This window comes from Octodon degus, unplaced genomic scaffold (assembly GCF_000260255.1).
Source record: "Octodon degus isolate 3935 unplaced genomic scaffold, OctDeg1.0 scaffold00048, whole genome shotgun sequence".
In the NCBI taxonomy this organism is placed as follows: Eukaryota; Metazoa; Chordata; class Mammalia; order Rodentia; family Octodontidae; genus Octodon; species Octodon degus.
In genome coordinates, this window is record NW_004524624.1 from 844,289 (window position 1) to 871,406 (window position 27,118).

Genomic DNA, 27,118 nt, shown 5'->3' on the forward strand with positions numbered 1-27,118 from the left:
TGCATGACATGTTATTTACCTGCTGTTATATACTTCTTTTTCTCCTGTGTTTGTTTGCCCACTTTGGTGGATTCTTTCCATTCTCATCATGGAGTTGTAGGCATTTGGGCCCCTCTCTACAATATCTTTTAGTAGTCTCTATAGGATTGGCTTTGTTATGAAATTCTTTAGCTGTTCTTTTTTTTTTTAAGAACTGGGGATTGAACTCAGGCCCTTGCACTTGCCAGGGAAGTGCTTATTCTACTGAGTCACCGCCCCAGCCCCTCTTTAGTTGTTCTTTGTCATGGAAGCATTTCACTTCTCCATTAAACTTGAAAGAGAGTTTTACAGGGTATATCAGTCTGGGTTGGAATTCGTTTTCTTCCAAGACTTGTACTTTGCTCCATGCTTTTCTTGACTTGATGGTTTGTGGAGAAACATTAAATGTTTCTTTTCTCTGGTGGCTTTTAGTATACTGTTCCTGTGCTAAATTTTTGGGATCTTGATTATTACACGTCTGAGTGTGGTTTTAATTGGGTTGATGTTATTTGGAGTTCTATATGCTTCAGTGATCTTACTGTCAGACTGTTTCCCTGTATTTGGGAAGTTTTCTGCTATTACTTCTGCCCATATTCTTTTTATATCATTTGTATTGACTCTTTCTCATTGATGCCTATTAGTCTTACATTGATCATCTTGCAGATGTTGAATTATTTTTTCCTGCTTCCTAGTTATATTTAAGAGATCTTTTCTTACCTTTTCACTAGCTGCAATGGTGTCTTCAGGATCTAAAAATCTATCTTTACTTTCTTTCAAACAGTTTTGCCACCTTATTTAATTTCCTATATATCTCTTTGAATCTGCTTTATGCATTCTATTTCTTTCCTATATTGCTTATTCAAGGATTCCATCATTTTTCTGTTCTCTATTTTTTATTAGTATCTTCTTTAGAAGCACTTAGTCTTCTTTCATTATAGTTATTTCTTTTCTTCAGAAATTATTTCTGATCTGATTTCCTTTATACCTTTCTGCAGTTGTTTCTTTACTTCAGATGTTATTATTTCAGAGATTTCAGGTGTGTTATTTCCAATTTCATCTATGCTATTGTCTCTTGCATTTGTTCGGGGTGGGCTCATGGCTTGAGAATACATTTTGCTCCTTCTCGTTGTCATTTAGTATAGCACTGTCTTCTGACCTTTGTGTAGAGCTTTGGTAGAGTTATTACCTTAGCACCAGGTCTGCATCTACCAAGTTCACTCTTGTCCAGGTGGGTGTGGCTTGGGTCTGGCTTCTGTACTCCGCTTCTTCCTACTGCAGCCCTTGGAAGTGAACCCGCTATGCCACTCTGGCAAGATGTTCTGCTTCTGGATTAGCTGGGTGAGTCATGTCTCTGGGCTCTCTGCAAGGAGTTCTGCTGCAGAGTTCCTTACCAGGCCTGCTTGGTGGAGGAAGTTCCACTCGCACACTGGGCCTGGGTGTTGGCTGGAGTGAGGGTTCAGCGGGCTGGCTGGTGGTCCCATTCACACGCTCAGCATGGACGCTGGCTGGAATGAGGACCCCGTGGGCCCTGAGCAGTACCATCCACACATGCCAGGCCTGGGTGCTGGCTGGAATTTTTCCCTTTGTAGATTAGATCATTTTATCCCTACCCAGCAAGAAGGAATTTTTAAAAATAAGCAAAAAAAATAACAGATCTTTGCCCTAGGCCACAATATTAGGCTGTTGTTTCACTGATATGAAACATAGGAAGTAGACTGTGTTACTAGTAGCTACTTGCATGATGTTGTATAAGTAATTTTTCCTCTTGAAGTTTTGGTTTTCTGGTTTTTAAAATAAAAGTATTGGTTCTGGCTTAATTGGTCCTTCCAACCCCTTTCTATCCACCAGCTGCAACTCTTCTGCCACCGCTGGTCATCACACAGGTGTGCGCATAGTCTAGTGTTCGCCTGGTAGAGTTTTCTTTCCTGTTTAAGAAAATAGCAAGCAGGGATCCTTGAAAACCTAAGTAAAACAGCTTGGAGGCACCTCACATTTGCTTATAAGTGAATGAAGTCATATGCATTTAGAATCCTGTGAATAGAGAGAAACACCTGAGGACTTTATAAGCTCATCATTATGAAAATTCCGGTACAAAATGTAATTATCAACATCGATCAGTTTGTCTTGGCTTCTGATTTTTGGGTTTTACATGGTAACTCTTTGGAATTTTTTCACATTTTCCTGTTTTGCATCATTGAAGTTAACAGATATTTTTAGGGGATACAGTAGTCCCTTGCTGTTTTGTGGTTGACTTTCATGGACTCACTATTCCATGGGTTTTCAAAAAATATTAATCTAAGAGCCAGCAAGATAGCTCAGCAGACTAAGCACCTGCTTACCAAGCACAGGGCCAGGGATTCAATGCCCAGCACCACATGCCATGCTGGCCCTGCCCCTGGGCATGCCCAGCTAGCCACAAAGACCAGGCATGGTGGCCCACACCTGTAATCCCAGCACTGGGGAGGCTGAAAACAGGAAGATCACTATGAGTCTGAGCTGTGTAGTGAGACCCTGTACCAAATACATACATATATATATATATATACATATTCACAGATTTTTCACTATTTCATGAGATTTTGCAGTACCGTACAATATACATAGTTGTTAACAGTACATAGGTTTATGAGTTTAGAAAATGATTAAGAACGTTAGAACTGTTTTTAAAAGTGTGGGAAAGGTTTTTAAGAGTGTGGGAAGAGTTTATCAAGCATTAAAGTATATATTACTGTTAAAATAAATATGTTACTACTTCGCTGATTTTCACTTATCACAGGGGTGTCTGAAACGTAACCTCCACAATAGATGAGGGACCTCTGTATTTTGCCCCCCAAAGATGGGAGCTTCAATATTTAAGGAAGGAAACAGTAAAGTCATCTTGAGAAGCTGATGCTATATAAGGGAACTCAGCAAGTTCCCTCCTCCAGTAGATGACTCCAGTCTGTGCAGAGTAGCTTTGGATGTATGCAACTCAGATTCTTATATTTTAAAACCCCCTCTGGATCAGCAGCATGTATCTGACCTTTTCCATTGCTTCTGCATGATAGAGAAAACCCCATCAGGAGTCTGCTACATACCCTGCAACCACAAATTATTGGTTTACCAAGGCCCTCACAAAATTTGTTTCTGTCATTTTTCCTGCTCTAGGTTACAAATTCTTTTCAAGAATGATGATGTTGATGGATGACGATCAAGATGCAACTCCATGATTTTTTTAAAAATTTTATTTATTTGTGTGTGTGTGTGTGTGTGTGTGTGTGGCCAGCTCAGCCCACTAGGGGCGGGGCTGGCTGGCATGTGGTGCTGGGGGATTGAACCGTGGTCCCTGTGCTTTGCTAAGCTTATTCTAAGTAGGTGCTCTAGACCACTGAGCCATCCCACCAGCCCAACTCCATGATTTTTTTTAACTGAAACTAGTAGGAAAAACAGTAGGGCTGCCCACATCTTCTAATGTGTAATTTAACCTCTGTTACTTATGCTGTAAAACTGATTCTTATGCAAGGTAGCTTTCCAACTCTTGATTGCTATTACCTTTGTTTGCCTATGTTGTTTTTGTTTTAAAATACTTATTACAGAAGAACCTTTAAAATACGTTACAGAAGAACCTTTAATAGGGATTGTTATCAGGTGAAGTAGGGAGTGGCTGGTTTTCCAGGTTCCTATTGTCCTGTTCAGTGAACTGGTCAGGTTCTTCTTTGGTGAATTTGAAAAAGTACTGTTTATTTTAGGGCAGAAATAAGTAAAGGTAAAGAAAGGCAAAGGAAGTGCTCAAGAAGAAAAGGATGGCGGAAGAGGGAAGTGAGTCGGACACCCGGCTGCAGGGTCGGACCGGGCTGGACTTGTGAGGTAGAGCCAGCGCCCAGAAGAGGCCTTCGCCGCGGTCGGGATCCGGGATGTCAAAGAACACTGTGTCGTCGGCCCGCTTCCGGAAGGTGGACGTGGATGAGTACGATGAGAACAAGTTCGTGGATGAGGAAGACGGGGGCGACGGCCAGGCCAGGCCCGACGAGGGCGAGGTGGACTCCTGTCTGAGGCAGAAACATGACAGCTGCTCTCCAGGCAGCTCTGAAAACCCCCCTATCAACACCAAGAGTCAGGCAGTGAAGGATCGAGCAGGCAGCATTGTCTTGAAGGTGCTCATCTCTTTTAAAGCTAATGATATTGAAAAGGCCGTTCAATCTCTGGACAAGAGTGGTGTGGATCTCCTAATGAAGTATATTTATAAAGGCTTTGAGAGTCCCTCTGACAATAGCAGTACCATGTTACTACAATGGCATGAAAAGGCACTTGCTGCTGGAGGAGTAGGATCCATCGTTCATGTCTTGACTGCAAGGAGAACCGTGTAGTCCAGCAGGAGCTGGCTACCTGCCACGCAAGTGGGAGTTGATGGTACAAAGACCAAAACAACCAAATGCCACCACTACCCTGTGGGTAGCATCTGTTTCTCTCAGCTTTGCCTTCATGCTTCCTTTTCATATCTGTGAAGAAAAAAATTACATATCAGTTTTTTCTTGAATGAAAATTGAGATAATGTAGAGGAAATTTTATTTCAACAAAAGTATTTCACCTTCTCATAATCATTTCAATGATCTGTATACCATTCTGTATATAGTATAATTTACATTGAACTTTAATTGTGATTTTTAACTCGTATTGGCTGGTTTTTATGTTTTATATTATTTTTAATTAATACTGAAAGATTTGACCAGAATTTGAGGTCAGTTTCCTAATCATTACTAGTCAGGAAATTATCTTTATTTTTTAAAAAGAAAAAGTATATATGAGAGACTGGCAGCTATTCACATTGCAAAACTGGACCATACTTATGTAAGCAAAATGTGTTTTCAGAACAAGTGGTAGGTAAGCGCCACTACAATTTTCCAGCTTTATTTTTGTTTGCCTCCAGATGATCTTAAGCGTGAGTTTAAGTATGCTACTACTTTTTAGCATCCAGTTATCATGGCCTCTCAATTTCTTTGTGGTCGCCCAGGGTCCAGAGCAAAGCACTTTGCTCTATACAAATGTATCTAAAATATTAGAGCTTGTTTGGCAGAAATATCAAGTTTTCTTCCCATAATATGGGTCTGTTTGGGAGACTTTCTCCAAATCAGAAAGGATGCATAAACTATGCTGTAATTCTTATTCTGGGCAGCCTTTGAAATACTATTTTCTTTAGAAATACGGTAGCTGCCTTATACATTATATGGTATATGACAAGTGTTTAATATACCATTGGATATGCCCTATAAATGTTCTCAGTATTCTTCAGGTTAATTGGGGTCTCAAAGGATTTGGTTCAGATCCAAACAAATACAGTCTGTGTTTCAGCTCAGTGTTCTTTAAAAAAGAAAATGCCACACAGCAAAACATTGTTTACTTTGTTGGACAAACCAAATGGGGCCTCAAAAAAATGACCGGTGCTTATAAAAAATTGTTAGTATTCAGTGGCTCCAGAATAAACTACCTGAATGCATATGACCAAGAGGGAAATCATCCTGTGTCTAGTATTTACATTGGATACCAGTTTCATAATCACTGACTTACATGCAAACTGGTGCAGAAATTCTATAAACTCTTTGCTGTTTTTGATATCTGCTTTTTGTTTGTTTTGTTTTGTAAAAATGATAAATCAGAAAATAAAATGTCAGTGAAGAAGAGGAAGAGGAAGAGGAAGAGGAAGAAGAAGAAGAAGAAGAAGAAGAAGAAGAAGAAGAAGAAGAAGAAGAAGATATGAAGAAGAAGAAGAAAAGGATGCTTTGCAGGAAAGAGAAGATAATGTCTTGCAAGCCAAATGAACTAAGAACAGGAGCTCAGCACACAGTCACGTGCCACCATGTTTTTATGTCCTCTTTGGGAGTTGATTCGAGCAGTCCCACTGGTCTTGTGCTAGAAGATTGGTGTCAGGTGCTAGGCTCAACTTGTTCTCACAGTGGAAGACTAGTACCAGGTGCAGAGCTCAGCTTGATCTCGTGTCAGGCTTGGGTGCTGCTGTTCTGCACAGTGGTGAGTCTCTTGCCTCCCCCAAGTCTCAATTATAGAATCAGTGTCTTCATGTTAACCTTTTCCTGTGGGGTCAAGGATACAGAGACTGTACACTTTTTTTCCTCCATTGTGTCTTGTTTCCACACATGACCTTAGTAGTATTTACTCATTCCCCAGAATTCCTTGACTTATCACACATATCATAGTAATTTTATGTCTACAATCTAACATTATTTATTTGCTCTTATATATTTTCCTTTTGATGAAAACTGCCCTCTCAATGGGTAGCTTGAGCTCTATCCAGGCTCCTATCCTGTGCTCATTTGGTTGTTCCTCACCAAGAAACACAAAGTACCTCTGAGCCTTTGCACGTGTTCTTCCATCGTTGTGACTCTCCTGAAATCTACTTTGTGGAATGCTGCTCTCTGTTCACTACCTACCAGCAGCCCCAGATCCTGCTCCTGTGTTCATCCCCAGCATCTCTTGTAGGTTAGAGTTGGTTATAACCTTTCTGTCTCCTACAGCACAGACTCCACCCTACTCTGCTATCTTGTCCTTTTCTTGGTCTTCATATACATTGAGTGAACATCCTTAATTTGCATTTCATGAAACCAAGAACCCTATGCCTGTGATCACAGTGCTAATGCAGTATTATCCTCTTTCTGTGCTCTGATCCTGTCAAGGGATGTTGTACAATAACAGCTTCCTCCTTCTGCCCCTGTGCATGTCTTCGTAAGGTCCATTCTAGTAATCTCGAGAAGTAATTCAGTACAAAGCAGAAGATTTAGCAGAAAGTATGTGTTTTGGAATCTGCCTAACCAGAAAGATTTAAGGAGGCTATTAAAATTTTTTTGCAAATGTCACTTGTACCAGAGAAACAACAAGAGCATTTATCACTCACTTTCTAGCTATAAAACAGTCTCAGCTACATTGAAGCTGATTACATTGGTCATGCAGTAAAGATAATTTATTCATCATGCACAAATCTCTTATTAACTAAAATCAGGATCTTAAGTACTAACTGAAAGTAGAGCTGACATATTCCTGCACAATTACCCTTTAGACCAAAAAGGCTCCTCCTGAGAGTGCTTTGTAAGTGTTTTCTTTCCTAAACCTAATTATTGTTGACTTCTGCATATGTCTAATAATTAAAGTATTCAGAGAACATTAACTTTTTTCTCCTTTACTACTCCAATTTTAATTCATATATTTCATGACTGGGAGCTTTCTGTTTAAAGTCTTCCTGGTTTTCTGAATGGCTTTTACTTAATGTGTCTTATAAAGTTAGGGACTCATTTATAAAGCATATGAATTCCTTTCCTGGGAGAATGTTGATTTCTATAGAGAACCAAGCATTTTTGGAGAGGTCTTACACTTCTCTGACACAGGAATCTCTCTCTCTCAAAGCCCCATAAAGACCACTCAGCAGCTTGGTCTCCTTAAAACCCAAGAATGTAGTCCACCCCGAATGAATTCTTTCATTGCACATCCTTTCCTGGGAATTCAGCAGACACCAGTGGGCTTTCCATTCCACAAGTAAATCCCCTGGTGATATTTTCTTCTGGCTCACTTGTAAAATAAGTAGTTGAGAGTTACTTTTGCTTTTTTCCTCCCTGTATCTGTTATGTGTGTGATGACTGTATATAAGGGGGCAAGAGTGTGTGTGTTTTGAAGTTCCTATGACAATGCTGAACTTTATCTTGTTCATAGTACAGTGTAGAGACCAGAGGTTGCAAGATCCATGCTGGGTTGACAAGAGGATGTGTGTACATGCAGGTGAAATGTGGCTGCATTTCTGCATTGCCTTCCTGCTAGCAGATGCAAATGGGAGGAAATAGGGCATGAGGTGGTATTCTGTTACTCACTATTTCCATTTTTCTCCTTACCCATCCTCTTTCCCTACCTCCTAATTCTACTGTCTTCATGGATGTAAATAAGATATGCTGATCTGTTAACCTGCCAAGGGTCCAGATTAGATGATGTGTTGGTTTTTCAGTAGCTCCAACCCTAACATGTTCCTATGTCATCTTCAAAAAAGGAAGTCACTACCTGTGGTATGTTCCAGATGATGGGTGCATTGTTGGTATTTAGTAGACTCTTAATTATTTTGCTTACTGTAACCTCATTGGTAATAGTCACTGTTTTTTAAAACCTTTGAATCTGAGGAGGTAGAGAAATCCAGTTTTCTCAAGAAGTGTCTGAAGGGGAAATGTTTCTCCTTGCCTGATAGATGACTCTTGCTCAGTATATACATATGTATTTGATCAGAGGCACGCTTTCACTTTTGTGCCCTGGCTGGCCAAAGATGTGACCATCTGTTGAGCCCCAAAGGAGTCCTGATCTCTGGGGATGGAACAAAAACTCTACCAGTTCTCTTTGTGACTATCTTTGTCTTACCTCAATAGACATAACCATTAGGCATTTATCTTGCATCCTTGGTCAGATGGCTGTCTTTTTTTTTCCTCAGGGAGGAAGATGAATACTCTGAATTGCGATCAGAGCTCAGCCAGAGCCAGCACGAGATTAATGAGGACTCCCGCAGCATGGACCAAGACCAGACCTCCGTCTCCATCCCTGAAAACCAGTCTACCATGGTCACTGCAGATATGGGTGAGTCTGTGAGCCACCAGCACTAAGCCCAAGTTTGCTTTCTTAATTGCAAAAGGAATCTGAAAAACGTGGGCGAGCTTGAATTAAAAATTATTCCTAGAGTTTGTGAGTGGGTGAGAACATACTCATTTTAGTTCCTTACTCACTGCTTTGTTGCTCAAAGTGAAACTGAGGAGCTGAATTAGCTTTCTATACTGACAGGAGTGTGATAGAAGCATATGCTACCTATGTGAAAATTCTTGAAGCAGGAAACCAGTTAGAAAGGCTCTTTCAAGTGTTCCAACTTTGCAGTCATAGCCAAACTGTAACAGTGGGAGTGGGAAAGGTGAAATGGTGTTAACCTTCTTGCAGTGGCAGAGCCCTAGTACCTTTAGTAGCAATGGGTGAGAAGGAAGGATTGAAATGACTTCAGCATGTTGATCCTAAGTGACTAAGAGGATAATCATAATCTTTGGTAAGGAATTTTGGTTGAAAAACACGTTGAGAAATAGCCATACTATGTTTGAAATTGCAGAGCAGTATCCATGTGGAAATATCTGGTACACTGTGTCTTAAACTTCAGGTTGTGACCCTCTATTGAGTCTTTTTTTTTTTTTTTTGGTGGCGAGGGTTGGGGAGGTTTGTTGGTGGTACCAGGGATCAAACTTAGGACCTTGTGCATGCCAGGCAAGCACTTATTCCACTGAGCTATCTCCCCGGCCGCCCTCTATTGAGTCTTGAAATTATAAAAATAAAATATTTTAGAAATGAAAAAAAAAAAAAATGGCAGCATTTTGTTTCCTGAAACTTGTTTGTTGTGTGTGTGCATGTAGTAGGCTGCCAAATGTGCTAACTGGGAGCTGCAGTAACAGTGCTCCAAGACTCTGGTCCCTTGGAAATGCCTACCTGGGTGTTTGGAGAGAGACTGAGGTGCAAGGTAGAGGCTTTAAAGCTATAGGTTGAAAGGGTGTGGAGTCAAAGAGACAGGCACAGCATGCCTTAGAAAATGGTCACACGTAGAGGAGAGACAGAAAAAGAACCAGGGGAAAGTGAGAACAGTGAGTTTTCATGGAAGTTAATTTTTCACTAGGGAGTGATATTTTAATGAAACATAGTACATTTTATATTTAATTCTAGGTCTTTATACACATGATAATATCATTAAATGTGCTACCATGAAAATTGTCAAAGGAGTTTGATTTGGTCCACGGTTCTAGGAAGGCTTCTTTTAGAGTGACATATGATCTAAAATCCAGAGGACCAGTAGGAATTAAGCAGGTAAAAGTGGAGATGGCACCCAGTGAAGGGACTAAGTGTTTTAAAGGATGTGAGAGACTGCTGTGGTGCATTTTGAGGTTGGTAAGGTCCCGGATCACCCTCAGTCTTTTTTTGTTTGTTTGTTTTGTGGTACCAGGGATTGAACTCAGGACCCTGCACTTGCCAGGCAGGCAGTTAGTCTACTGAGCTGTCTCCCCACCCTCAGTTTTACAGACCATGTTAGGAAGCCTAGCCTTTCTCCAAAGACCTCTAAGGAGGTACTGAGAGATTTTAATAGTGGGGGATGGGATGAGATGATCACATTTGCCATTTAACTTGATGTGAGCAATGACCAGGAGTGAGCAGGGAAGCTAACCAGAAAACCAGTCAGAAGTTTGGATGGACACAATTGCTGCTAGGTCTAGGGTGGTGGCAGTTGCAGTTTAATTTAGAAAAGGATACAGATGTGGGAAAGATACTCATTTGGCAAGATTTGCTAAGGGATTGAAAACAAAGTAGAGGTGGAGATGTGCTTATGGATGTGCCAGAAGAGCCTGTTTTGTGCAGCAGGTGGATAATGGGGCCACTCACCAGTATGGTAGTATAGGGGAAAAGGATTAGGTGGCTTGGCTTTGAGTTTTGTTTCCTTTTGTTTTGCTAGGTGAGAGTAGGAGGGTGGATAGGTGCTTTGTTGGGCAGTCTTGAAATACCCGAATTAAATTGCTTCAGAAGGCAATAAGTATTGAAGTAACAAAGTTCAGGGGAGTGTTTTGGAATGAAGAAAACTAGCTAGGAGACCACAGCTTATGTTCATGTGGTAAGGAAGCCATGGAAGTTGATGGCAGACTGATAAGCAGCCTCAGGGTGGTGGCGGCAGGGTGTGGGGGACTGACCGTGGTAGTGATGCCCCATGTTTATCCTAGTGTGACTGTGCCTCCTCAGAAAGCCCCAGCCTGTGTGAGTGAGTGTTGTGCTGTCTCATTTTTTTTTTTCTGCTTATGTCACATTGAAATTCTAAAGTATGGATACTTATTTGTCTCTCTCATTAAACTCTTGAGAGAACGTTTGTTTGATCTACTACATTTCCAGAGCCTGTTCCAAGGCCTGGCATATGGTATATGTTTAAAGATCCTGTTTGAATAGATAAATGAAGCAATCAACTAGTAAACCAAAGATACAGGGAGAAAATAGGGTGGAGGTCCTGGTGTTTAGCCATCAGGGCAAAAAAGGCCCTAGTATGAAAGAGGCGGTCAGCAGTCTAGATAGCTTCGAAGGCCCCATACGATGGATTTACCTGCATCAGAGTCAGTGAGAGCTGTATGTTGATTGATACTCAGCTTCAACCAGACAGAATCAATGTAAGAATAAACACACCCCAGGGCCCATTAGACCCACCATAAAGGCTGGGCTTTAGGTTCAGGTTAGTTTGATTCAGGCTGAAACTGCCTTCCTGAAACTCATCTGAACTGAAGCCCCAGGTTTTATGTTGAGCCACATATAACCCTACTACCAGCCTATCCCTGAGCCAAAATGCCACATGCTTAGGTCATGCCACCATTGTCAGTCTCCAGGCATAGCAGCCCCAAGCTTCTGGAATCTGACTCCCAGCCTTAGGCAGCCAGATTCAAGAAATCTCCCAAATCTGCAGGGGTCAACCCTACACTGAACCTTCCATTTGTTCCTTTCAAATTCTATTTTATGAAATTAGAAAGTGTTCTGCACTGTCTCATGATTCAGTAAGCTTGGGAGATGCAGGGATAAACCTAATGAAACGGGCCTCTTCCTGTGGGACTTCCCAAGCTCTGGCCACACTCGGCCTCCACAGTCCTGACTCTTCCTGGGAGGTGCCTGAACCTGCCTATCTCAGTCACCGGACCTCTTCATTTCCCCATGTCATTCATTTCAAATCATTTCTTTCCATTTTGTCATTTATATAAAAATGTATAATTGTAAACAATAGTGGTATCTTTCATGGCAAGACTGAACTGTGGAGGGCCTTGCTGCCTCTCCCCAGTGTCAGGACATGTGCTTTACCCACACAGCTTTTACTCACCTATTCAGTGAACTCACTGGGTGTTGTGATATAAGACAGAATCTGTCCCCGGATGGCTCTATTCCCACATTCTAGCCCCTTAGACCTGGATGCTATCCAGGCCTCAGAATTGCATAGAGCCCAGGCCCTTGCCTTATCCTCTCCCACTCTCCCTATTTGTCTTTCTGTTCTTGGCCTCCTCTCTTGGCATCGCTCCAACCAGTAACTTCTCCGGACTTCAGGTTCTGCACTGGCTGTGGCTCTACATGGAGCACTTTGTCCTGCTGTCTCCATGTGCCATTCTCTTACTCCACTGCTGCCTCCACACATCTCCCCCGTGCCTCATCTTGAGCCTGCAGTGTCAGTCTTTTACCCTTGCTCTCTTCATACCACTTAGCTCTACCAGAGGAAATTCTCTAACTCTTCTCTGTCTCTGTCTCTCTGTCTTTTTTTAAAATTTTTTTTCTCTTTATCTGTCTGTCTCTTTCTCTTTCTCTCTCTCTATATATGTGTGTGTGTGTGTGTGTGTGTGTGTGCACGCGCAAGTCCCTATTACCAGTTTGTGTCTCAGGCTAGATTATAAGCTGTGTGAAGTAGATAGTTTAGCGACCTTGAGTACCAGCTTCATGGTGCCTGCACACAGGATACACTGAAATACCTGGATAGGCATGAATATCATCTTGGAGCCATAGTTCTTTGGTGGCTACTCACAGGTCAGCAGGAAGAGCCAGAGGTGAGACAGGCCCACACAGCAGGCAACAGAGTGCCTGATGGTATCCTTGGATGTGAGCCCACTTCCCAGAAGTTTCATCTGAGGGCTAAATGTGAACAGTGCAGGTGAAGAGGTAGGAGGGCTGCTCTGGGCCCCATAGATCCCAAGGAGGACAGGCACTTGAGGAGCATCTGGAGGAGGTCATTCAGCCTGCAGTACTATACTGTCAGTGTTTGTTAATCGGAACAAACTGGCCAGCTGCCTCTTACTCCTTTGCCATTTTCCAGTTAAATTGCTTCAATAGGGAAAAAGGCTTCCGTATATAAACACCATTATAGGAAATCATTAAAAAGCATCCATTTCATTATGGTTGCTATATTTGCAAATTTGCATTAGCAACCCAGGGGTTTTTTGAAGTTGGATTTTATATATGGAGTTTTCTGGGTGTATTTGCTGATCACCAAAGATAGCAAAAGCAAGTCTAGTCCATTCACTTCATTAAAAGCACTTTTCCTTTGTTTCAAACCTCACCTGGCACCTGGCTACTGCTTCAGTAAGCAATTTCCTGGACTCTTCACCTGGCCTGAAGGTATATGCAAGCAATGAGGTTTGCAGCCCACTGCAACTTGAAGCAAGCGTCATTACCTCTTTCCATGCATTGTGGGGTTTTTTTGGTACCAGGGATCAAACTCAGAGCCTTATGCTTGCCAGGTAGATGCTTATGTGCCACTAAGCTATCTCTTCATCCCTACCTCTTTCAAACCAGGTCGCAGAGTCACTTGGGGATTAAATGGACAAAGCTAGCATAGGAATCGTGACTTAGAATACAAACTGTCTCAATCTAGAGACAGTGATAAAGCAAAGCTGAGTGTACCAACTAGAATACTCTGCTCACATCCTCTGTGCCATGTTAACCCCCAACCTTGAAGGAGAACAAGCTAGAGAGCAAAGTTCAGGAAGTTTAGTCACCTCTCCAAAGCCATCCAGCTAAGAGATGGTTTTTGTTGCTGTGCCGTGTTCCCGTGGGTGGCTTTGCTTTTTCACTCTGCTGTTGAAGTGGCAAGACAGACTCCGGGTGCTGTTGTATACTCAGTGCCATCCTTTGAGCTCTCTAGTGCTGATGGGGGAATTTCCGGAACAGCTGTGTGATCACAAGCACCTGGCCTAATTGTGGAAGGTTTATAATTAGACAGGATTCTGCAGCTCTCAGAACAAGAGAGAGCGCTCCCAGATCGTGTGATGCTGGGTGTTGCAATAGAGTAAAACAGACATGTGTGTGCATGGGCTCTTCCCATCACACGTGTCAGAGCATGTACAGTGTCCTCTCCAGCGGGGTTATTTCCCAGCTCCGTTAATGGATCTTCAAAGCTTCTCTGGCACAATCTCTTATAAAACAAACAAAAGGCTCAATCATATAGCTTGCGAATGGTACTTGTTTTTTGGTGAGAAATTTGATTGCTTTGCAATTGAAGAATGTTAAAGTGTTACACCCTTCAGAGTCTTGCTTACTGGTGTGGTCATGTGTGAGTTGTTTTTGGAAAACAACCAAGGAAGAATTTATGCATGAAACTTGGCTTTTTGGCACAGTGTGACTCTGAAATATATTTAATGTTAAAGTCAGATTTTTCCTGGCTTAGTGGCTGATGAGGCTTAGTGGCTTCAGAAAAAATACTTAGAAATGCCATGAAGCCTCTTGAAGTGGAGAGACGTGGTCAGAGCAGGGAAGCACTACCTGCCCTTGTCCAAAACAATTTTTGCAGTCTTGGAGGGCCATTAAAAAGGCCAGGCAGCAGCTCTGTAGAAGACTGGCCTTCGGGTAGGGATGAGGGGCTAGGTTTTCCATTCTTCTGCAGATTGCAGAACCAGCCTTCAGGATGAAAACATAGGCTGGACTAAAAATGATACCCCGACTCATCTATGTAACAAGCTGAGCCTTTTGCTGTCCTTCCTCTCAGCCCCCTTCTCCTTCCTTTGCTTGGGCACCTTAATCTCCTCCTAGTGGTTCACAGTGTGGGTGAAGCCTGGGAACCCAGCTCAGAGAAATACTGTGTGTGTGTGTGTGTGTGTGTGTGTGTGTGTGTGACAGAGACAGAGAGAGACAGATAGACTTACAGACAGACTGACTGACTGACTTAGGATTGAATCCAGGGCCTTGTCATTGAGCTACATCCCTACTCCTTTTTTATTTTGAAACAGAGTCTTGCTTAGTTGCTAAGTTGCCCAGCCTGGGCTGGAACATTAGATCCTCCTGCCTCTGCTTCCCAAAATGAGGGAATTACAGGCATGCACAGTCTTACGCATTTTAGGGCAGAACTTTGACCATGGATTCATTGAGGAGCTCCCTCTAATGGCGTGTTTTCATTCAGAGACCTGACCCTGATCCAGTGAGCACTGTCTGTGAACATGAACAGTCTAGGGACTATAAGGAAGCCACCAAAACTCATTCCAGAACTTTCTTCAGAATAACTAGTGTTGAGAGCAAGAAAGGAAAGGTCATTGCTGCGCTTTGATTTGTGATTTTTTTTTTTTTTTGTCTCTTTCTACTATTAAGTAATTTTTCATCAGAGACTTGGGGTAGAAATGGAAAGACATTGGTGTACTATGTATACCAAAGGAGCTCCCACCATCTTTGGGATTCATGAATTTCTCTTGCAGTATAAACAGTACTTATTTTCTAAACACACCCTGTATAATAAGGTTGGTTTTAGGTTCACTGAGACTCTTGTTCTATTTTTCCTTAAGACCAGATTATAGAGGAGTTTTAGCTTCTAGACCAGCCTCAGAATCCTGTTTAGTCTGGAATGCAAATGAAGTCCGAGGCCTTACTAGCAGTCCTGAGTCCCCAGCCACCACAGTGAGCCTGGTCACTAGGAGAAAGTGTTTATTATTTCCAACTTGGAGCTATGAGGAGCATGGCCTCCCACTTCCCCTAGCTTAGCACTTCTCCCATTCTTGTTCCAGGGAGAACCATGGGCCTGGCACAAGTGTTGATGGTGGGCCTTCTGTACACTGGTGCTGTTTGCTCCCAGGGGCTAATCCAGGTTAACAGAGGTGCTTGAACTGAAGTGGGTGATTCAGGCGCTGAGAGGGCCCTTGGGCCTTTTGCGGGATTGTGGTCAGAGGTGAACCCCAAAATGTAGAACAGGGGCTGATGCCCATGGCAGGAGGGAGCTAGTGTTTATCCTCCTACACACGCCTCTAATAGTGCTTTCAAGATTACTTCTCACAGGGCTAGCCAAATAGCTCAGAGGATTAAAGCACCTGCAAGCAGACACAGGGGCCAGGGGTTCAATCCCTGGGCCTGCTGTGCTGGCCCTGCCCCAGGGGTGCATTGAGGTGGTGATTGAGACTAGGTGTGGGGCACTCCTATAATCTCAGCACTTGGGAGGCTGTAAAGAGACCCTGAACACCCTGTAGACCCTTCCCTAACAATACAAAAAGAAAAAAGAAAGAAAAAGATTACTTCTCAGAAGGCCAGAATATATTTATATATATATATACAAATTCCAAATTGCCACCCTGTCTCTAGCCCAGAGGTTTCTATCTTCTGCAGCACTGGAGATTATCTTATTTAAAACCTGTGCCAATTCATTGCGCAGTAATCATACACAATGATTATGTGTGAATTTGGACCCTTTTTATGCGCGTGTTGCCAAAGACTTTTCTCTAGAAGTCGGTGCCAGAGCTTTCATACGAGAGGCTGGATGCCCTCATAGTTTGTGGCAGATTAGGCTGAGGCTTCCTGGCAGGAGCAGCAAGGGTAGCTGGGTTGCATGCCCTCAAGGACAGCTTTATGGTAGTTGATGATACATGATCTTCTTATACCTTCAGATTTATGACCAAGTCTGCTATTCACCAAACAAACTGTGTCAGAAATCTAAAGTGACAGCAGCAAAAATGAAAACATATCTTGGGGCTGATAAGATTTCATGAAAATAGAAATCATAAGCATGCACCATTGTTTTCTTTGAGAAAAGCAACACAGAAGTCAGGTACAGTGGGGTTGGCATCCTCTCTCCTCTGGACACCACCCTGGACCTGCCCGGTTCTCAGGAGTGTTGTCTGCTGGTGGCAGGCATATGTGCAGGGGAGCACTCTTCTCTAGCTCTGAGAAATCCATCCTCTTAGGAAACTGAGTGGAATTGTGAACTCAGCGTGTCTGTACCATGGCGGAGCTTCAAGCTCAAGTATTTGTTCCCTTTCCCCCAAATTTTTGAGAAACTTGATACTTACAGAAATAGAAAATGAACCCCAATAAACCATGTGTCTGGATTTTCCAATTTTTAATTTTTGCTGTGTTTATATCTTCTCTTTCCTTTCTTTCTTCCCTTTCTTATCGCTTTCCTGTTTGTATTTGTCTTTTTTTTTTTTCCTAAGCCAGGTATGATAGTTAAGCTTAATTGGTAAATTGATTGGCTTAGGAACTTATGGCATGCAGCTGGCTATCTGTTATCCTTGAAAGCTGTAAGAGGCTCACCATCTCTGGCCTCAGGGATTGACAAAGCCCACTTCTGGGTGTATCTAGGTGGTTGTGAAGGTGCGATCTTGGTACTATGCATTGTGTGGTCTCTGGCCCCTTCTTTGGTGCTGTTTCCCTGTTTTATTCCTATTCGCCATGAACTAAGCATGTACCAAGTGCTTTGCTGTGCCATGACCTACAGTCATAATGTTCCTGCTTTAGAGCCACCAACCATGGGCTGAATCCTCTGAAACTGTGAGCCACATTTCTCTTCTTTTAAATTGTGGACATTGGGTAGTATATCTCAACGACAAAAAGCTGGCTAATACAGAAAATTGGTACCAGCAATAGGGCTGTTGCTGTGACTGTGCCTGTGTGGTTCAGAAGCCTTTGGCACTGGTATATGGAAAAAGTTTAGAAAGGTTTGAAGACACAGGCTAGGCAAAGCCTAAAATTCCAAACACAGAGCCTGATGGGTGCATCTGGGCTGCACTCAGAAGATCACAGTGCTGACGGGGATGCAGATAATAAAGGTCAAGCCCATGAGATGGGACTTTGGAATTGGACAGGAGGCCAAGTGTTAAATCTGGCAACAGATGTGTCTACCTCTTGGCCACATCTGGAGACTTCACAAGAATCTGAAATTAAGGGCAGATGACAACTTTTTCTGGCAGAGGAAAGTTCAAGGCTTAAACTCACAACCCTCCAGCTTCAGCCTACTGAGTAGCTAGGATTGTAGGCATCGGTACCAACCCTGGCAAAGAGGATCCTAATGTCAGTTCATTATTTTGATGCTGAGATCTTTTAAACTATAATTTCATCCCTCTTACAAAACCTCTTGTCCAAGGTAGACGTAGACAATATGTGGCCTTTAACATGGGGTATTATCTATAAATTACTTCTTTTTCTTTTTCTTTTTCTTTTTCTTTTCTCTCTCTTTCTCTCTCTCTCTCTCTCTCTCTCTCTCTCTCTCTCTAACTGAGGAAAAAAGTATATATTTAGAATTAGCCAGCTGGACTCAGTTTAGATAATCCCAATTTTGTTGGCAACATCCAATGCATCATAATCAGGAGCAAGTTGAACATATGACTGCTTCTCTCCATCAGACCTGATTAGGGTATTCACCTTGGCAACATCGATGTCATAGAGCTTCTTTACAGCTTGTTTGATTTGGTGCTTATTGGCTTTGACATCCACAATGAACACAAGTGTGTTGTTGTCTTAGATCTTTTTCGTGGCTGACTCTGTGGTGAGGGGGATCATGATGATGGCATAGTGGTCAAGCTTGTTTCTCCTGGGGGCGCTGTTCCCAGGGTATTTGGGCTGCCTCTGGAGCTGCACTGTCTTGGGACAGTGGAAGGTGAGTGATATTTGTATCTTCTTCTTTTTGTGACTGTGGATACTTTTCAGCATGGCCTTCTTGACCTTCAAAGCTTTTGCTTTGACCTCAGCTTGGGAGGGGCAGGGGCTTCCTTATTTGCTGTTAGTGCCATCTTGGTAAAAAGGCTCAGAGTACTTCATTTTCTTTCCCTCAGAGATCTTTTGTCTTCTTGGCACTCAGACTTAAAAGAAGACAGTTATGCCACTTTTTATTTTTTTTTTTTCTATTTTTGTTTACTATTCAGTGGAGAGGGCCTTGCTGCATGTGGAGTCCTGAGGAGTGAATGAGGAACCAGCTGCCCTCCTGGACTCTACCTGGAGCTAAAGTAGGCTCTGACCTGGAATTAACATCTGGCATCTTCATAGATAGTCTGGATGCCAAAGGGGCCTGTAGCTCTTCCTTCTTTACTTTTATATTTTGCTTCATTTTGTTTCTCCTGGGAGTTGAACCCAGGGTCCGTGGATGCTAAGTACATGTTCTCTCGCAGAGCTGTGCTTTGTCTACTCGACAGAGCTTTGCCCGGCACACAGTTGTGCTCAGTCCATCAGAGGTTGGCATGGACTGACCCTCAGAGGCCAGTGAGAGCACGGTCAATGCTGCAGTCCTGCTGCAGTCAATACTGTACCAGGCCGACAGCCACTCCTGTCACTTACCCTGGCTGAAGTCCACTGTGGCTCATGCCCCATACTTCACTGGAAGTGTCCCATGCTAGGCCTACTAATTGAAAGCCTTCTGCCTTTTTAGCAAGGTGTGGTATATTACTTGATATATCTCAAATTTGATACTTGATTAACAGATAACAAAACTTGCATAAAGTGAGTTTTATAAGAAGTCTTTTATTTTCATTCATCCAGTATATATCACACACCTGCTCCATGCCCAGAGTCACAAGTCTTTGGGAACATATCATTGATTAAGCAAAGTAGTTGTCCCCAAGGGCTAGTACTGGTTTAGTTAGTGTTGTCAGTTACTACATGGTTATGGGGAATGCAATGCCTTGATCAGATGCCACCTGAATTTCAAGAAAAAGCTTAAAAAGGATCTATAGAAAAAGAAGAATGAAGAACTTTCAAGCCAGGTGGCTATCTGATCATTCACTATGAAGCAAACACTGAGTGCATAATATGTACTTTCTGAATGTGGAATCGTATTTTGGAGCAGATTTACTTGGTAAAAAGCTGTGAGCTGTTAGAATCAGGTGGACAAGGGGAATGTTTCAACATTTGCTTCATTTAGCAGGACTTTTATGTGGGTTAGGATTTTTCCCTCGAGGGTAGGGGAAAAAGAAAAAAAAAAAAGCATCTGTTAGCACCTTACTCAAAATACGTCAATTCTGGAATAGCTTATGGTATCACCTTGGGCAAAGCATAGATGATCCTGAGAGAAAGAAGAAAAGCAGATTTGCTTGCTAGGATATGTTGAACTCAGCAAGAATGCTGCTGAGGGAACCTTAGTTTTTATGACCATGAAAGTCTTTATCAGCTTTCCAGACTTTCAGAATACATGGCTCTCCCTCAAGTATCAACATAGAAGCCTAAGGCTCTAGGTTCTCATGAGAAACATATAGTGCAAGCAGTCTGTTTTCCATCTTCCATTGGAAGTCTCACTGGGAAAAGTTACATTTAGAAAAGAAAGAGCAGAGCAGGAGGAGTTGCACATCCATCAGGTGGGCAGCAGGTGGCTGAGCAGGAGGCAAGCGAGGCTGTGAGGCACGTGGGTGCACTGGCACTCTGTGCATTAGCTGCTGCTTGCTTGGCAGGTGCTGTGGCATGAGAAGCTGGGCTCAGCCAGTCCTGCCAGGCATTCAGATTTTAACAAGAATAGCCATAAATTCTAATGACTTGTAAATGGTGACAATTCATCAAAGTCTGGGTTTTTTTTTTAAATAAAAAGTGGTCATTCCAGACACCATAACCCTGCCAGATATACAGGCATGTCTCTGGCTGCAGGTGGCTAGCTGGCATCCCCTGGTCAAGGAGAGCTGCAATCTATGTATTCTTCTGTGTCCCATTTCATCTTTATGGCAAATTAGACAACTGGAAGCCAAGTACCTGGATTGAGTTTAACCTTTCCCAGAAGCCCTGCTATGCTGTACCTTATGGTCTACATCTTTCATTTTAATGGAAGATTAGTGTAAGAAGAAACCATATGACATCTGTGTGTGTGTGTGTGTGTGTGTGTGTGTGTGTGTGTGTGTGTGTGTGAAATTGGCCGAGTGGCACTCATGTCACTTCATGCCACATAGGAAGCCCCATGTAACTGCATTCTTTAAGTCTTCACCAGAAATGCCTTGTCTTTCTTTGTAAAAGTGGACCCTAAGCTGCCAGGAAGCTCAAGGCTAAAAGGAAGAGTCAGTCCAACCAGTTGTGTTAGTTCTCATTTGATTCCATAGCCATTCCCTGTCCCTCATCCCCGCCACTGACCTCATGGAAGTGAGGTCACTTCACTGGAAGTGTCCCATGCTAGGCCTACAAATTGAAAGCCTTCTGCTTTTGGTGGTTGTTTGCTAAAAAGTTCTTCCAGTTCTCCTTTAGAATGAGGTGTGATGGAAAGAACCTATTAAAGGAACATGCATTTGCTCCAGAGGGCTTTCCGTGTTTCATGCATAAAGCACAGAGCTGTGGCCTTTGGCATCTAAAGCACTGGAAAGCTGAGGGAAGCAGCTGCCTCTTTGGGCTGCCTGTCCCTGCTTGCCAGACAGATTCTGGAGTCTGGAAGACTCAGTGACTTCACTGGCTCTTGAGGTTTCCTATAGCCCGCCTCTGTCTTCTGCTCTCTTGCTCCCAGAAACATTTTTAAATGAACAGCAGTTCCTTGGATCTTTCTGAATGTACTGCCTTGTTTTTTTTTTTTTTCTTTTAATGCATTTGATACAGGGTCTCGCTTTGCAGCTCAGACTCATAGTAATCCTGTTTTCAGCCTCCCCAGTACTGGGATTCCAGTTGTGCGCGCTCCCCTCCCCCATCTTGATGGCTGACTCAACTTACCTGGCAGTGCGACCAGCACTGCATGTGTGTTGGGGATCAAACGCAGGTCCCTGTGCTTGCCTATGCAAGCACTTATTTCACTCAGCTATCTCGCTGGTCCGTGTACTGCCATTTTTGAAGGCTACCTTTTTCTATGTCATCTGTGCCTACTGGCTTTTATTACCTCATTTTATTTATTCCAATAACATGTTTTATTGTGTCATTATATGGATATATATTACACATATTTTTAATGTACATTTTTCACTGGAGAGTTTAGGGACATTAAGTTCATCTGTAGTGTTGTACAACCATCACCACTGTTTCCGGAACTTTTTCATCCTCCCCAACAAGTAAATTCTGTACCCATTAAACACTTCCCTCCCTCCCCTCCAAACTCTACTTTCTTATCTATAAATTTGCATATTCTAGATAGCTCTTGAAGGTAGAGTCAAACAATAGCTATTCTTATTAATCTGGCATAGTTCCTTTCCCACAATGTTTTTAAGGTGGTAAAAATAAATAAAACAGTTTTATACCTCATTAAATCCAGTTAACACTCCATTATATGTGTCTGTCACAGTTTATTTATTTGTCATTTACAGGTTGTTTCTGTGTTTTGGCTAATGTGAAAAATGGTGCTATGAACATTAGTGTACAAGTGTTTCTTGGGGTCCTTGTTCTCCGTTCGTTTAGCTGTCTACCTAAGAATAGAATTGTGGGACCCTTAGACAATTCAGTGTTTAACATTTTGCCTTCATTTGTTTTTGTGTGTGCTGCTAGAAATTGGAGCCAGGGTTACTACTTACTAAGCACGTGCTCAGTCACTGCGCCATGTCCGCAGCCCACTATTTTTTTTTTTCTTTTCCACTGTTGTCTTTTCAGATTCCCCCCCCACACACACACAACACAGATGGGTCCATTTTTCCACACCCTCCCAATATATGTCATTGCCTGTGTTTTTTAAACACACACACACACACACACACACACACACCCCTATCTTGTTATATGCATCTTTTAAAGTCTACTTTGATAACTTTTGGGGATAGTATTAATTTTATGCTGTGGGTCCGAAATAATCCCTAAGAGTTTATGGAGTGAAGGTTTGGTCCCAAGGCAGTAAAATGCAAAGGTGGAACTTTTGGAAAATGAGTGGATCATGCAGGCTCTGAGTTCCACACTGGCCAATTCATTGATGGATTCTCAACTTAATAGCATATTGTAAAGTGGAAACTTAGGAAATGGGGCCTCAGTGAGGGGTGTGGGTCCTGCGAGTGTGCCCCTAGGAACTCCATCTTGTCCCCAGCTCTCTCCTTCAGCCTGCTCACCTGGTGCACTTCCTGGTTGCTACTGCGAGGTGAGCAGCTTTGCCCACCATGATGCTGTACCTCACCATAGGCCTTAAAAGAACAGAGCCAAGTCACGTGGGCTGAAACCTATGAGACAGTGAGCCAAAAGAAATCTGTACTCTTTAAAGTTGTGTTGTTCAAGTATTTTGTCACAGTAATAGAAACTGATTGACATAATTAGCATCTAGTGTAATGACAGATATATGTGACTGTTGGCCTCCCTCTTTGCAACTGGCTATTTGTTCCTTCTGATTTTTAGTTTCTGTTTCTTCTTTCTTTGTATTTAACTGTTTTAGAATTTCATTTTAATTTATGTATTAGCTTTTGACCGTTCCTTTTAGCATTTTCAGTGGTTGTTTTAGGAATTAAAGTGCATATCTTTACCTTTACAGAGTCTCCTCAGAGTTGAGCTTCTCATTTAATTATGATTTCTGTCTGTCTGTTGGCTCTTTTGGGAAACAATGACTGTAGGTAGCAATACAGTATGATGTCTTATGCTTATATGCTCAAAGATCCTTGGAGATTGCAGTGGGCTAAATAGCCCTGACTGTTAAAAGCCACAACCGTAGTTCTATCTGCTGCCACTTACCATGCAGTATTGGTTGAATAACCAAAGTCTCCAGCCTCAGACATCGCCCTCTGAGTAAAATTTTCCCACCTATCTAATGGAGTGGAATAGAATGTGACAGTGAGTGCATGGAAGTCCTTTCTAAACTAGCAAGGTGCTAATCCTATTTCAAGATCCAAATTACCAGGATTGTTCCTCAGTGAGACACCACTTATCCCATTTGGAGCGCTCTGTCTTGTGTTGGCTTACCTCACAGCCAAACAGGGAGCAGTGAGTGGCAAAGGACAGCTGAGTGTCTACAGCTCAGTAGTGAGTTTGTGAAACCATAGTGCAGAGCTTTGTGACAGCAGCTGTGGCCTGGGATTTAGCATCCAGTGTGTATTCCTGCACTTTCAACTGCCTGATACTAAAGAAAGCATTGCTATGCATCCTGGGACTGAGGGCAGATGCTGATAAGCTCTTCCAAGCCTGTGTGTTAAGTGAAATATCCCCTTCACATCCTCCTGACTCTCCACCCTCCACCCATGCACTGTGTGCTCCAGAGTACTGTCCCAGATAGATGAACAACTAAGAGAGGGGCTTCAAGGTTCACCCAGAGCATGTGTGAAGCTCTCAGATTTCAGAGCAATCTCCTAGGGGCCAGGGAGATGGCTTAGTAGAATAAGTGCTTCCCTGGCAAGCGCAAGGGGCTGAGTTCAATCCCCAGTTCTGCCAAAAAAAAGAAGAAGGAGGAGGAGGGGGAGGGGTGGGGGGGGGGGGGGGGGGTGGAGGTAGAGGTAGAGGTGGAGGTGGTCTTTGGCAGAGCAGTCTCCTATTTTTCCTTGTACTCTGCTTCCAGACTGTTAATGGTTTGTGTCTAGTTGTCCCCCCAAAGCCTCATGCAGTCTTGGAGCAGCTTCTGGAGTTTGTATTTGATTATTGTGGGTGTGGATGCTACACCTGCCCTGGAGCAGGTAATTTGCATTACAATATAAGGGGCAAAGAGAAGCTAGCTGCTTGAGCTGCTACTACCTCTCCTTTGGCTCTTGCTCTTTGCTGCCACCCCCATGAAAAGTTGCTTTCTGCTATGAGCTGCTCTGCCTTGGAGCCAGCTGAATATGGACAGAAACCTCCAGTGACTGTGAGCTAAATAAACCTTTCCTTCCTTCAATTTGGGTGTCAGGTATTTCTCCCAGTAATGAGAGAAGAGTAACTATGACACAGACTGAGACCAGGGCTTCGCAACCGATTTTAGAACGAGAGAGGTGTAGTGGTCAGATTTCCAGTCCTTTCTTCTGTTCCCTGTGGCCTAGAATCTTCAGAAATCTGCCTTGTTGTCACTACTCCAGCAGACTTCCAATTTACCACCTCATAGGTAGACCTGTGCTGAGGCTGTTGGTGCAGAATGGCTGAACAGAGACACTATTCTTCCCCATTCCCATTCCTAAGCACTTAGTGAGTTCACTCCCGCTCCAGATATCAGGAAACTTACACCTAAGGGTGCAATGTAGAGGCTGATAGCTATGATCGCTGGGGTATGCTGCTGCTCATTTGGGTCCCTGTACCTCACATCCATGAAGTATACCTGCTGTCCATGTCCAGAGGACCATCTGCAGTGAGAAGTGTGTCACCATCTTCATGATGTACTCTCCATCATCTGTGAGAACAACTAGATGTGGTCCATGACAAGGATGAAAACCATAATTAATGTGGAAAACGCTACCATTAGCCAGGAGTGGTATCATGTGCCTGTAACTGCAGCACTCAGGAGGCTGGGACAGGAAGATCACTGAGACAGGAGGATCATCGTGTATTCAAGGCAAGCCTGGGCTAGATAATGAGTTCAAGGCCAGCCTGAACTATATAGCAACACACTCTCTCTCTCAAAAAAAAAGCACAAAACAAAAATGCTGCCATCAACAGTCTGTGCTTGCTGTCTTAAATATATAGTAATGTAGTGTTTACATTTGCTCACTTAATAATTTTGATTACTTATAATCTACATTGGAGATACAGTGATAAGAAAGATGAAAGATCATTCTTTCATGGAGCTTACACTTCGTAGTGGAGAGATAGCAAACTCTTAAGTCAGATCAGATAGCAATAATTGTCATCAAGAAAATAGTGTAATGGGACAGGGACTGGGCCAAGGAGGGAGCCAGAGCTTCATCTGAGAGCTGCATGATAACTGGGAGTTATTCTGGGCAGAGAAAACTGCCAAGGAAAAAAGAGCCTCTGGGACAGATCAGAATTTGTCACATTCCAGGAAAGAGAAAAGCCAGAAGTGTGCACAGGGCATCAGGACCACAAAGAAGTAGAACAGAGGAGGTAAAGGCCAGAGCTGTGTTTCTCACCCTGACTGTGCTGAAAATTATCTGAGGAACTTAAAACTCCTGTGTCCAGACTCCACCTCCAGAGATTGTGAATTAATTGGCCATTTTATAAAAGCTCCCAGGGAATCTCATGGTGCTGCTTGGGTTGAGAAAGTCTTGGTCATGCAGTTTTACAGACTCTAGTAAGGAGTTTGGACTTTAAGTGAGGCACAGTGGGAAGCTGCTGGACATTTCAGATTAGGAAAGTAATGTGATCTGATTTGTGTGTTTAAAGGATTTTACTTTGGCTACCATATGGACAGTGGAGGAAAGAGCTTTGTCACAGTGGCATATCTGATAAATGATGGTGGTTGGGTGGTATCAGTGGAAACGATCAGTTTGGTCTTAAATTTTGTACTTTGTGCTCAGAAGATGGATTAGATTTAGAATGTGAGGCAAAAAGTGTCAGAGTTTCCTCAATGTTGAACTGATGAGAAGAAACTGGGGAGGAGCAAGTTGGGGAATTATGGAGAATAATTGTGTTTATTAGTTGTACAAAGCTACAGGTTGGTTTTCTTCATAGATTCATATAGCTTAAAGGTCTGAGCAGCAAAATGAGTTTGACTGATGTATCTTAAATCCTTCACCTTGCATAGTGCTAAGAATTTTTATTTTTTGAAATCTTCCAAAGATGAGCACCAAAAGCAGCTAATCATTTTAGTTTGTGGAACATGAGCTAAGAAGAGAGCCTGAAGATCTTTGGCTTCTTCCTTGCAGGAACCAACTTGGATGTAGGAAGAGACGTAGCACATAGTCAGTAGCTATGTTGCCCCACTAATGAGTGAGAAGGGGGGTGCTATGTAGAATCCTGAGTAGCAGGTTAGGAAATCTAACCTTTCTCCCCACAAAATTATCTTCATACTATTTCTAGCTCATGTTGCAATTAAAGTTAATTTTCCTTCCCTCAGTAGTCTCTGAATGTCTAGCAATTAAAAGTAATCAATATTGTTAAGATGAAGTTATTAGAATTAGTTTTAAGACCTTAAAATGGAATACAAATATAAAATATATTTGAAGTTATTTTTTCCATGATAGAAGACAGATTAAATGTTAAAAAATGCAATAGATAGATTGGTATATGGGAAAGGGAAGGGTGTTCCATATATTAAGCTTTTTGAGGGTAAGAACAGGCTTTTTTTTTTTTTTTTAGCAAAATATTTATTGAGAGAAAGAAAGCTCCTGTCCCAAGAGAGGGACAGGAGAAGGGGGACCGGGCCATTGCCCCCCCCCCAGGCTCTTAGTTTTGTTTTATTTTGTTTTTAATGCACTGGTCTCTTCTCATGTTGAGATTTCTTGTTAGTAAAGTTTGATAGACTCTTTGCTAAAATCCTGAAGTCGGTGCTAGTCAGAATGGCCAGGTGGGAAGAAGGCTTCTGAGATGCTGACTGCCCTGTTTGGTGTATTTGTTTGCTCCTACTAAAGAAATCTAGATATAGCTTCCTTTGAACAAA

At 42.6% G+C, this 27,118-nt stretch overlaps 1 protein-coding gene and 1 pseudogene across 1 annotated transcript in view; both read left to right on the forward strand.

Annotated features, from left to right (window-relative positions):
- Mcc (mutated in colorectal cancers) overlaps window positions 1-27,118 on the forward strand; it is a 592,098-nt gene that overhangs the window by 494,085 nt on the left and 70,895 nt on the right. Inside the window, exon 8 of the mRNA XM_023716377.1 lies at window positions 8,468-8,610. Within this exon, the coding sequence (XP_023572145.1) occupies window positions 8,468-8,610 (143 nt within the window). The remainder of the gene's footprint in view (window positions 1-8,467; window positions 8,611-27,118) is intronic.
- Window positions 3,912-4,774, forward strand: LOC101587685 (annotated as a pseudogene).